General features: G+C 53.6%; 1 protein-coding gene across 2 annotated transcripts in view; it reads left to right on the forward strand.

Annotated features, from left to right (window-relative positions):
• The first annotated feature begins 263 nt into the window (after nt 1-263).
• The window catches only part of CAPN9 (calpain 9), a 43295-nt gene continuing 30295 nt past the window's right edge, over nt 264-13263 (forward strand). The window contains exons 1-3 of one of the 2 annotated variants that reach the window (XM_062211369.1): nt 264-476; nt 8820-8889; nt 12354-12472. In XM_062211369.1, coding sequence (XP_062067353.1) covers nt 264-476; nt 8820-8889; nt 12354-12472 — 402 coding nt within the window. The remainder of the gene's footprint in view (nt 477-8819; nt 8890-12353; nt 12473-13263) is intronic. The other variant, XM_062211370.1, reaches the window with a different exon arrangement.

A 13263-nucleotide genomic window follows, 5' to 3' on the forward strand; every position in this document is an offset into this window, starting at 1 on the left:
GGCCTCTGCTGGGAGCTGGCCGAGCCTCCCTCTGAGCCACCTCTGACTCTGCAGGAGCCCCGAGTGCTCAGATGCCTCTCGCTGCCGTTTGCTGTCCGGGTGTGCCCATCGCAGGCCAACAGGGAGGCACCCAACAAACAGGTGGAGGCCGGGCCACCCAGCCCCAGGCTCTCTGGGTGGTTCCTGGGCTGCCACAGGCAGTTTGGCTTGGCCCTGACTTTCCCTCTTGTCTCTGCCTCCAGCCGGTCAGCCAGGGAGCAGCCATGCCTTACCTCCACCGAGACTCAGGGCCCCAGGCACAGCCGACTCCCAAAGACGCCAGGATCACCCACTCGTCGGGCCAGAGCTTCGAGCAGCTGAGGCAGGGGTGCCTGAGGAAGGGTGCCCTGTTTGAGGACCCAGACTTCCCCACCAACAACTCCTCTCTATTCTACAGTGAGAGACCCCCAGTCCCCTTCAAGTGGAAACGGCCTGGGGTGAGTGGGGCGAGCAGGGCTGAGGGGGTGGGGGTGGCCAAGCTGGGAGAGGGCAGCCACGCTCATCTCTGCCCAGGCTCCCTGGGGAAGCTGGGCAGTGTGAAGGCAGGAAATGTTGTGCAGGACTGGGATGCCCTGGGTAGGGGGGTGCCCAGAGGTGTGGCAGCCCCCTCCTCCCCTGCTCTGAGCTCTCAGTGCCACCAAGGCCTGGGCCCTGGGGTCAGGGAGGGTCTTGTCAGTAGGCAGTGAGCAAGAGTCAAAGCTTCATCTGAAAGGACAAGTGTCAGGTCCTGCCAGCATCCAAGGGCATGGGGATGCCAGAGCAGACGGGAGGCAGTTCAGAAACTGTCCCTGCCTGCCCTGCAGGTGACTACAAGGGCTAATGCATGGGAGGGCGCTGTGGTTTCTGGCCCCGAGCCAGCTGGCTCAACGAGTTCTCAGTGAACATTTGATGAACGGAACACAGTGAAGCAGAGGTGTTCTCCCCAGAACCTGCATGCCTGTTCTTGGAGGAGAATCAGGGTCAGTGCTGCCCAACCCCCACCCCCAGCTGGAGGAGATGGGTGCCAAGAGGTGCCAGCTGGTGCTTGGAACGCAATGTCAATATTTGTTGCGTTGGTCAGGGCCCTGCCTCTGACCTGGAGCTGGCTGGTTGCCATTTCCTCCTGGTGGGTGCTGCCCAGGAAGTGGCTTCCTTGGGGCCAGGTTGCTCACGTGTGAGGAAGGGAGAGCAAAGGGTGCTGGACCTCACGTGAGACCCTCAGTGCTGGGCCACTCTGGCCTCATCACAACCTGGGCCTCCTCACTTGTATGATGGGAACAGCAATGACTAATGTAGATCAATGTCCAGCGCACACACAGTGTTCACCAGATGACAGGTGTTGTCATTGTAACCATTGCTGCTATGGTCATCATCAGCTCTCAGTGACATCTTACTCATGGGGAGCAAAGGACTCACCATAACTGCCTCTTCTCTACCTCCCAGCATGAAGAGAGTGTTGATATTTAAATGTGTAACACATGTACTTGGAAAAGTGCACACGAGAAAGCCTCTGGACTCTTTAGGAGCAGGGCCAAAGTATAGGTGAGCTGTTGTTTGTGAAGTGGTAAGGTCTGTGTTGCTAGTCCCTTGTGAGCAGTGGGGGGGGGGGGTGTCTCTGTGCATGCACACATTTGACCAAGTGTGAGTTGTGTGTGACTGGGAGGGAACGTGTGTGTGAAGTGTGCATGTGTGTACCTGTGTGTAAGTGTGTGCACACTTACACGCATAGGCAAACATTCCCCCCACAGGGTGAGGGAAGAAACCTTAAGTCCCAACACAGGGCCTTGCACATGGATGAAATTGTCATAGCATTCAGTGGTCCTAGCAGAGCTCAGGAGAAAACTCCTGGCCGCCTCCTCACAACAACGGAAAGCTAAACTCAGTTTTGATCCTGTGCACTAGGCCAAGAGCAGTGTGAGGTCAGTGTGATGTCAGGATTAACAGACCTTGCTCTGCTCAATAAGAAAAAGGACATTTCAGGGCTGGTGCTGTGGTGCAACGGGTAAAGTCACCACCTGCGCCACCGGCATCCTATATGGGCGCTGGTTCAATTCCCAGCTGCTCCACTTCCAATCCAGGTCTCTGCTAATGTGCCTAGGAAAGCAACAGAAAATGGCCCAAGTCCCTGGGCCTCTGCACCTGTGTGGGAGACCCGGAGGCGGCTCCTGGCTCTTAGCTTCAATTTGGCCCGACCCCAGTCATTGCAAACATTTGGGGGGGTGAACCAGCAGATGGAAGCTCGCTCTCTCTCCCTCTCTGTAGCTCTGCCTTTCAAATAAATACATATATAAATCTTATTTTAAAAATAAAAGAAAGAAGACATTTGCAAAATCAAAAGCAGATGTTCTAGTGCACACGGTGGTGACCTCCGAGAGACGCTGCCCATAGCCCTTAGGTCTTCTTGGGTTTGATTCCAGCCCTCAGCCCACACACAGGCAGTGCAGGGGTGCTGCAGGCTGCCAGTTGCTTTCAGAGAAGGGGGAGAAGCCCACAGACAGCTCTGGGAAGCGGATTGCCTCCATGCCTGCTGGGCTAATGCCCTTGGCCTGGTCCCCTGCAGCCATGGGCAGCTTTCTCTGTTCACCCCAGGGTACCATACAAATACCAGGGTTCTCTATGGCTGCTTGGTATGAGAAGGCTGGAAGTACCTACTTAACCTAAGGAGCCGGGTCTGGAGCATCATTGAGGAAGATGACCCACTAGGGCAGCTGACCTCAAACTCATAGCTTCTGTTTTGAATGGAGAATCAGTTTGGTCCACACAACTCCTGGATACAGCACAATGAATTGCAGGCTGATCCCACAAGGCCCCAGTGCTATCAGTGTTCTTCAACCAGAAACACCAGAGGCACGTTTCGGTGAACATGTCCGCTTTATTAATGACTAAGCGCACCTGAAGGACAGGCAGAGGGGGCGTAACTAATTCAGGGCCAATACTAATTCTATAGGATGAAGCTGATATTGGCGCCACTGTGCTTCTCCAATCAGCTTGAAGGTCAGGTAGGCTAGTAGCTTTCCAGGTGGGCCTGGGCCACACCTGGGCGCAGTTTACCTGATTGGCAGAGGCGGGGGGGTGGGGGAAATGTGCCTGGGGCTCCCACCACCTGCCAGCAGTCAAGCTAACTACATGAGCTAGGCAGGCAGTCTCATGGGATCACCCCCGGTGAACTTTTACGTGAAGGGTCAGGAAAGGACCTTGGGGTGCTCCCGGTCAGTCCCGCCTCTGCTCTCACCCGTGCCTGCATGCTCTCTCTCCTAGCCGCTCTGCAAAGATCAACTCGCTCTTTCTGGAAATTGCCTGGGACTTTTCCCAACCCCAAAGAGGGCTCCACGCTTGGGAACCTGCCCCTCCCACTCCCTTCCTTCTCCCAGCTTAGGCAGTGCTGAAAGGCCTTCCTATCTCGATCTGTGCCTGGGGTTCAGGTAATTGGGGTCACAGCCCCCACTGGAGCGCATCAAGCCTCCATCAAGAGCAGTCAACAGTTTTCACGCCAAGGGCTGTACATCGGATTTCTATGTTTGTCCTTGAACTTCCCCTTAATCATCTCCCATCCTGTAGGAGGTGGTGGAAGAAAAAAAGAAAAACTTCCAAAAGGAAAATATACCAGAGTCACTTGGACACGAATTTTTTTTATTTTTTTTTAAAGATTTATTTATTTGAGAGGCAGAGTTATAGGCAGAGTGGTCTTCCATTTGCTGGTTCACTCCCCAAATGGCCACGATGACCGGGGGCTGGGCCAGGCCAAAGGCACGAGCTAGGAGATTCTTCTGGGTCTCCCACGTGGGTGCAGGGGCTCAAGGATGTGGGCCATCCTCTACTGCTTTCCCAGGCCACTAGTAGACAGCTGGATCAGTGGACAGCCGGGACTCAAACTGGTACCCACATGGGATGCCAGCACCACAGGCAGAGGCTTAACCTATTACACCACAGCGCTGGTGAAATTTTTTTAAATCTTAATTGGGATTTATTTTTATTTTTAAAAGCAGTTCCATACTTTAAAAAAAAAAAACTAATTTGAACCTTTAGAATGACTTAATTATCAAGGTTACAAAATAAGGCCCAAAGAGCTCAGGGAGCTTTCTGGAGTCTTGTGTTGGTTAAGCCCTGAGGCCTCCAGGGGAATGGCTGACTGGAGAGAGACGTTGCAAGCCCCAGCATTTGGGTCAGGCATTGTTAAGCGCCGTGCTGCCCCCCCCCGCCTGGCGCCTGTTCCCCAGTACTCTCCTAGCCTGCTATTCCCACATGATTCAGCCCACCTGCTGAGAAACACCCATTGCCTCTTCCTGTCTCAACCAGGCCCAGCCAGCCCCTCCTCCACACCCTGGCTCAGCTCAGCATTGAAGCAGAGGAGCCTCTCTACCTGGTGTGCAGCCTGTGCAACCTCCCCATGGGCGGGTGCTCCACCCACAGCATCCCACACTCATGCTCTGTCGCTCTGCCTGGCAAACTTCCACTCATCCTCACTGGTCTGCGCTATGAGGCCTGCTGTTCCCTAAGCACCCTTGGTTGTCTTTCGTTCAAGGTTTATGCTGTTTTCATACAACCCTCTGAGCAGCTGCCTGGGATCCTCCTTAGAGCCCAACCCCTCTGTAAGGCCAGGGGCTGCTTTATCCTGTTCCCCACCACATGCTCAGATTCACACACCGGGGACCCCTTTCTCTTTTGTAAAGATTGATTGATTGATTGATTGAACTAGTGTGACAGAAAGAGCAGGAGAGACTGGGGGAGAGAGAAAAAGAGATCTTCCATCTACTGGTTCACTCCCAATTGCTCACACCAGCCAGCGCCAGGCCAGGCCAGAGCCAGAAGCTAGGAACTGCAGCCAGGTCTCCTACAAGGGTGACAGGGACTCAGATATTTGAGTCACCATCTGCTGCCTCCCAAGCACATTAGCAGGAAGCTGGATCTGCAGAGGAGTAGCCAGAACTGGAACCAGAAACTGTGATGTGAGATGCAGGCCTCCCAAGCAGTGGCTTAACCACTGTGCTAGCAGTTACTGAGGCCTGGACAAATGTCGGTTACCAGGATCATCTCAACGCACCCACCCTACAAGCCAGGGATCGATAAGATCCCTCGGAGCCTTCATTGGCAAACCTTTGCATTCGTTGGCGAACAGCCTCCTGATTAGGGCAGAGCACCTCTCGTGGGCCCTGAAAGCAGAGTGGTGGTGAGCAGAGCTGGTGGTGATAAAGCCCTCTGCCTCATTCCTGCAGGTAACAAAGGGGTCCCGCCCACCTGAGAACACCGCTTCTTCCAGTTAGGGGGTTGTCTTCCTGGACTCTGAGGCTTACCAGGGCCGCACTAAGGGTCACACGTGTGGAGGGAAAGGACGCGAACAGGATTGGGTTCTGTGGTCCCATGAAGGTCTCAGCCAAGCCCTGGGCACTTTGGAGCCGGGCTGGTGCCTCCGAGTTGTCCCTGCTGTGTGTGTGGCCCTATTGATCAGGCCTCGGCTGCAGATACCCCTGAGATGTGTGACCTTGGAGAAGCTCACTTCCCCCCAGCCAACCCGAAAGAGGCTACTGCTCCCAGCAGTGGGAGCAAGCCCTCCTCCCTGAAAGGAGCAGCACCCCACGGTGGCCACTACAGAACCTCAGATGCCCCTTCCATAAAATGGGGACTGTGATGCGACTTGCCTTATCCAGTCACTGTGAGAATCAGCAGTGTGACTGCGTGTTGAGCACTTAGAAGAGCGTTTGGCACATAAATAATAAGCATTAGTCATGGTCATTTCCACGGCTGTGGTCGCAGCCTCACGCCAGCGGTGCCCACTCTGGGAGGGCCCCAGTCTTGCAGTCTGCACAGACATCATTTGGCTGTCAGGCACCTCTGTGGTTTACAATGTCAAAGTTGGCATTTCAAGGTAAAAGCTCCAGGCACAGGCCAAGGCCCCGGAGACCAGCCCAGGACTTCCAGAACCTCAGGCTGTCATGTCTACTGCAACCTTCCTCTCAGCTCTAGCCCAAATGCTGGGGGAGGCCGGGACCCCAGCCTGGGGCCCAGACACGCAGGACCCTCCGCCAGCCCTCCCCGCTCTGCCCAGCCCTCTTATCTCTTCCTCATCACACGGGCTCCACCTAGGGCTGAACAATCAATTCCTTATTTACCTTAACCCAGATCTGCAGCTTGCTGCCCTTCCTGTAAATTCATTCTAAGAATCCGTCCAGCCCTTCGCTTTGTCTGCATCTCAGATTGTCCCCTGCGTCTGGTCCTCATGCCCAGGGACAGAGAGGGAGCTGATGGCTTTGCATGGTCTCTTGTAGACTTCTGGAAAATCAGGAGCAAAGGGGCTGGGGTGGGGGCAAGTCTTGCAGCACAGAGGTGCAGGGTCTCTGACAGGGGGGCAAGTGGCCGCAGGGAAGTCGTAAGCACTGCCAGTCTCCTTTCCAGACGCCTCTGTACTGAGTTGCTGGCTGTACCCTGCTCGGCATTGGCACGGAGCACAGAGCTCAGCAAGTGCAGGGCCGCCCTCCCTGGCCCCACCTGCTTGTCACACACAGCTGTGCCTGATGGAGCGCAAAGCCACAGGCCATCAGGGGGTGCTGGGCAGCCAGACTTGCTCTCAGGGCAGGGAGCACCCCGAGGAGGTTACCTGGGGATGGGACGGGGATGGGAGGCTATCAGGCCCAGCCTGGAAGAAGGTGAGCTTCTGCCCCCCAGTGGGTGTGGCCTGTACCAGGCCTTTTATAAGAGAAGGAGACCAGATAAGAGTCACACATGCGCTCCCTGTTCTGTCGCCAGGTCTTTACCGGGCTTTCCCGGAGCCCCCTTGGGACTCTGCCAGAAAGAAGGCCACCCCTCACCCTTAGGTCTCCAGAGCCAGAAGCCCAAGTAACCCTTTTTCCTTTATGACAGGCCCTTTATGACACTCCTGTGTCATTAGCAACAGAAAACAAAGATGGGGGATGGGCAGCTTGCAGTCAAGGAGATTCCCAGGGCAGAGAGCTGAGCTGTGCAGTCACAGTGCTCGGCCTCCTCCAGGATGCACCAGCCTGGTGGTGACAGACCCTGGGCCACGTGGCCCTCCCAGGGCAGGTGCTGGCCATGTTGCTAATGACACAGGAGCACAGCCTGTGCCCACAGCCTGTACGTGCCCGCTCTCATCATGCCTCACAGTGGGCCCTGACTCCCACAAGGGTTTTGCAGGGGGCAAAGCACAGTCAAACCACAGCACTCCTTGTGACTCTGAGACCAGAGAAGACGTGAAGTCCCGGGAAGCTTGAGGGAGGCAGATCAGTGCACAGGGGCTCAGGGGCTCAGGGGAGGCGGAGCAGCACAAGCTGTTCTACCAGACAAACCCAGAAGAGGCTGACGGTGCTCTGCTTCCTGTCGGCTGGAGCCTGAGCTGCCTGCCAGGCCTGTCATCTAGTCTCACGGTTCGCTGCCTCCTCTCTCTGCACCCTCACACACAGAGAGAGGCAATGCACACATACACACATACACATGCACACACATGCTCACACATGCACACACATACACACTCTTTGTTGGCTTTCCTAGAGGCCTCCCCAGCCACTCCAGTGAATGCAGCCCCACCCTACCCTCACTTCCCCTCCCAGGGCTTCACTTGCTCGTGCTTGGGCTTGGTGTGTCTGCCCCGGTCTCACGGAAGCTCCACCAGGCAGGTGACTTCCTCTTCTTGGCTCGGTCCATTGCTAGGCATGGAGCCCAAGAACTCGGAATAAATGTGCACTTTTCACATAATCACTTCCCAACACTGTTTGCCTAATGTTTAATACATATCTCTCCACATTATGTGTATATATAATACAGATCATATGAGGGCGCTACAAAAAGCTCTTGGTAAATGGAATCAAAGAACAAATTTATTTTGGTGCAAAAAATTTTGAAATTCATGGTGTAGTTTTTTTCATAATATGAATTTTGTATGAGCTTTTTTTGATAACCACCTCATATGCATGGATTTAAATTTTTTTCACACCAAAGCAAGTATATTTTAGTTCTACTTTCCATGAACTTTTTTTATCATCTACATAAAATAATGCATAAAATAAAATACATATAATGCACTTCAGTAAAGTTGTATGAGAAATGTGTGCACATATGTACATATTACATATATATATTATATATATATATTTACCTAAATACATCTCTAAAAAGCTGAGTGGAGAGTGAGCATCTGTGTCTAATCCCAGGCGCCAGTCTGTAGTGTATGTTCACCTCACCTCACCTCATTTTAAGATCACAAAGTTCATGGGTCGGGGAACCGGGATTTGAACACTCAGCCCCTGCCTCCCAGTCCAGCGCCTGGGTAACGATGGGAACTCTCTGAGCGGGGCTGATAGTCTGCTCTGCAGCCAGGTGTGGTGGGAGGGGCTGATGGGTTAGGAGTCAGGACCTCGCTCTCCCCAGGATGGGACCGTCAAGAGAAGAGTGCAGGTGGCTGGGGCGCCAAGTGTGGAAACAAAACACATCCACCCCAGGGGCCACTAGAGTAACACTCTTTTTTAAACAAAATTAGTTAATTTATTTGAAAGGCAGAGGCAGAGAGAGAGAGCGCTCTTCCATCTGCTGATTCACTCCCCAAATGGCCACAACAGCTGGGACTGGGCCGATTCAAAGCCAGGAGCCAGGAGCTTCTTCTGGGTCTCCCACATGGGTATAGGGGCCCAAGGACTTGGGCCATCTTCTACTGCTTTCCCAGACCATAGCTGGATTGGAAATGGAGCAGCTAAAACTTGAACCGGCACCCATATGGGATGCTGGTACTGAAGGGAGTGGCTCTACCCGCTACACCACAGTGCCAGCCCCTAGAGTAACAGTCTTTGTTCTTCCAGGAAATCGTGACAAACCCAGAGTTCATCCTTGGAGGGGCCACCAGGACTGACATCTGCCAGGGGGAGCTTGGTAAGTGTGGGAAGAGGGAGCCGGGATAGAGCGCCGTGGGGCCAGCAGGACAGGGCAGGGCTACCCCTGCCACTTCCTCCTCCCCGATCTGTGGCCACTCCCCTCTGAATGGAGCCCAGTGGCCCCCAAGCTCCTGACACTCTCATTTCTCTGGGGAGGGGTGTGCCTGCTGCCTGGGGCGCACAGCCTGAGCACAGTGGCACCCCACCCCATGACTGTAGCTTACGCCTGCACCGTGACCTCGCTCACCTGCCAGGCACTCTCCTAGGTGCACACTGCCTCCTTTCTCTTCCCAACCGCTCTCCCGACAGGAAGCCAAGGCAGTCAGACTTCAAAGCAGACAGCCTCCCGCTGCAAATACCTCATCCCTGACCACTCTCCCACGTTGCCCCTCGGCTCACACTTGGGCAAATCCTCCCCACCCTGAGCTACCCAGTTTCCCTCTACAATTGACCTGAGTGTGCACCCACACCAGCTAAATTGAGTCTTGCATTTCCAGATTTGGCCCAAAATTGGGCCAGGTCTACCTTTATATATCTATGGGGGGTGGGGAGGGTGGCAGAGAGACCTCCTTTAACAAATACAAGTGGAATCAGCCAGAGAGAGACAGCGACTTGCACTAGAAGGCACGCAAGCTTGTGCAGCACCTGGCTCCCCTGCAGCTGAGAGTCTCACTGTGGTCTCCTGGCTGTGGTTCTGGCAGCTCATGCTGGGACCTCCATGCTGACCGACTGAATGGGCCCAAACACAGAACCCAAGACGCACGCACTACACTCATGATGATTAATTACGTGGGCAGATAGAGCCTTAGCCCATTTGTGCTGCGAGGCCAAAACATCTGAGACAGTAATTTATAAGGAACGGAAGCTCACTTCTCACAGTTCTGAAGGCTGGAAGTCCGGCATCAAGGCACGGAGAGGTTCGGCTGGATGAAATCCTGTTCTGACAAAGGGCACAGAAGTCCAAGTGGAAGGCCCAGTGCGGTGAAGGCTGTGTCCCCACGTGATAGGACCGCGCGAAAGCACACTGGGCCCTCAGTGTGAAGCCTCTTGCAAGAAGACCTCACTCCCGTTCCCAAGGGAGGAGCTTCATGATCTGTTCACCTGCTGAAGGCTTCTTAATACTATCACACTGATCATTCAGTCTCAGTCTGGGGGTGGGGGGACATATGTAGAGCATGATTGACTGATTGATACATCCATAGGCATGTAGACAGATAACCGGATACACAGATGATCAATAGGTAGATAAGGAGGTAGGGGGACAGAGGGGAGCTAGATAGATAGACGGATAATAGAGGAAAGGTGACAGATGCATAGACACATAGATAGGATAGACAGATGTGTGGGTGAATGACAGACGTGAAGATACATAAGAAGGTAGGCAAGTAGATCGATGATAGATGTTAAATGATGGATAGATAGATGATACATAGATAAAATTGCATGTTCTAGAAACAACTGGACTTTTCAAAAATGTACCCTCAGGCAGCCTTCAGCTGCCAGGTTGAGCCTTCTTTGGAAATTGTTCCTGTCCCTCCCTACCCCTCCCACTCCTCTACCCCTTCTCACCTGCCCCAGGGCCCTACATTGCCATATGATAGAAAATCATTGTGCCGATCTGTTTTCCAAAATTCTGGTTTGTGACACGTGTGTGAACTTAAATATGAAATTACACTTTATACTTCCCCTTAGTAGAACATTAATTCTAAGTATTACTTTGTTATATCCAAATATAGTACAGAGCAGGTGGACAATTTATGCAAGGTAACCATGAAATGATCCCCTGTGAGCTCTCACCACCTGCAGGAACAACTAGGTGTCACCAACACCTCTGCTCCTCCTGTCAATGCCCTGAAGCCACCATCCAGCTGGCCACTGGACAAACTGACCTGCAGAGCACAGTGCCTCCTGGGCCCAGCACTGGGTGGCCAGCCCTGCTCGCTGCCCAGGCCCTGCAGGGAGAAAAGCTGTCTTGTTCCTTGGCTGGTTGTTCAATTCTTGTGAATTTTGCAAATAACATGAGCTTCTAAGCCTCCTCCTTGGTGGCTCAGAGCATTTCCAGCCGAAGAGACTTGAGATGGGTTCCGGGCCAGAAACAGACATGTATTTCCCTCAAGTGGGCACAGCTGTGAGCTGGAGGAGAGGTTGAGGTCATCTCAGGACAGGGTGATTCTGTCAGACTCAGCCTGGCCCTGACTGCCCTTGACCTGAACGCAGTGTCTTTGCACCCTGGCCTGGCATAGTGTCTGCCACCAAGGAACTACTCACTAATGTTTGTTGAAGCAATGTTCCTGCAAGCCCGCAGCCGGAGTCACTCCCCACCTGCAGCTCCCAAAGCTAACTGGAGGCTTCCACGGACCAGAGGACGCATTAGGACCGAATCCATGTGTGCCCCAGTTATGGCTGGGCTGGCACGCACCCTGCCAGAGACACCTTCGAGAGAGCCAGGACAGAGTGACTCAATGGTAGCTCTCCTGACCCTGGCCCCCGTGAGCCTCCCTTGCTTGTGTACAACCAGAAAATGTTCATATTACAGTGTCCCAACGCTGTGGAACCCAGCACTCTGAGGAAACCAAGTTGGGTGGGACGTTGGTATTGTTTACTGAACACACAGACATCCGGATAAAGCCCAGAGACCCTATGGGATAAGCAGACAGACCCCAGGATCTGCTCACACACCTTCCAGGGGTAGCATGCAGAACGCTGCGAGGCTCCTCCCGGATACTCCGTCCATTCCCAGTGTGGGCAGAGGAACGCTCTGGGAGTCCAGTACCCTACAGAGGAGACGCTGCTGGATGCTCGACTCCACTTTTTAGTCTTCCTCCAGAGCTGTAGCCGTGTAGACACAGCTGGGGACTTCCGTAGGTCAATACTTCTGAAAAAGCCGAGATATTTGGAAGCAAATGGAGCTGCCACCAAGCTGCTGCGCTCTGTATAGCTGCTCTCTGTAACCACCGAGGCCTACACCTGGGGAGTCTGCGGCGTGGGGGGCAGGGCGGGGTGGAGGAGCATCCACAGGGGGTGTTTCCAAGTGCCCTCCCCAGCTTCTGCTAAGAGCCAGCTGGGGCTGCCGCCATGAAACGCATGCTCGCTCAGCCCACGTGGACACCAACCCTGCAGCCTCGGTCCCCTGGAGGGGAAGTTGCTGGAATGTCACAGACGTGGTGCGTAACGGAGCCCTGTCTGAAACTCACGCAGGCTGAGTCCCCAACACCACCAAGGAGGCAGCGCTGTCTGCTGGAATGGGCAGGGGAAGAGCAGGCAAGGGAGGCTGAAAGGGAGGCTGAAAGGGAGGCAGAGGCCCTTGCTGGTGTCTTGTCCACTTTCTAAATGCAGAAAAGACATGGCCACGCCTAGAACATCCGCACACACACACACACACGCATCTCTCTCTGGCACACAGCTTCCCCATTTGCTGTGAATTAGCACTGCAAAGCCTGATTTCTGACTTGCATTTTGCAGGAGACTGCTGGCTGTTAGCTGCCATTGCCTCCCTCACACTTAATGAAAAAGCACTGGCCAGAGTGGTCCCCCACGACCAAAGCTTTGGCCCTGGTTATGCTGGGATATTCCATTTCCAGGTAAGTGGGAGCCCTGGGCCCGTGGATTTGCTTCTCTGGGGCCCAGCAAGATACTATGTGCATCTCTGCACTGCCTGGTGGCCCTGGAAGGAAGGTGACCTTGTCTGTGTGAGAGGCAGGTTCCTAAGACACACCAAAACCACACGTTGTCAGAGACTAGCATCTAAATGCAACAGAGCACTGACAGCATTGCACGGGAAACCCTCTAGCAGGCACACAGTAAAGCTACAAGTGACACGTTGGTGGCTCCAGAGGTCCGTCCGTCATATTTTTATTTGCAATTTCTTGTGTTCAGTGCATAAATTGCCTAAAACATTTATACCTCTGGGGGAACTGGATTATTTTTCATAAACAGAGAAGTCCTTCTTACTGATGACATTTAAATTTGAAGATCTTGTGTGAGCTGAAAAAATAAAAACTGAGAGAAACACAGAGACAATGTCTCCTGGAATCCGTGTGACCCACTGCTGAGCCACAAGCAAGCAAGGTTTGTCCTTCCACCTGCTCTCCCCCCACCCCAGTCCTTATGCAGTGCAGCACCCACCAGGTATACATATATATATACCTACATAATTTTTATTTACTAATATTTGTTTAAAATGACAGAGTCAGAGAGATCTTCCATCTGCTGTTTCACTCCTCAGCTGCCCACAACACACAGCAGCAGGGCTGCACTCTGCGAGTGCAGGTCTCGTCCATGGGTGGCAGTGTCCCAAGTATTTGAGCCATCACCTGCAGTCCCCCAGAGTGCGCATCAGCAGGATGTTGGAATCAGAAGTGGAGCCAGGACT

This window comes from Lepus europaeus, chromosome 14 (assembly GCF_033115175.1).
Source record: "Lepus europaeus isolate LE1 chromosome 14, mLepTim1.pri, whole genome shotgun sequence".
Classification (NCBI taxonomy): domain Eukaryota; kingdom Metazoa; phylum Chordata; class Mammalia; order Lagomorpha; family Leporidae; genus Lepus; species Lepus europaeus.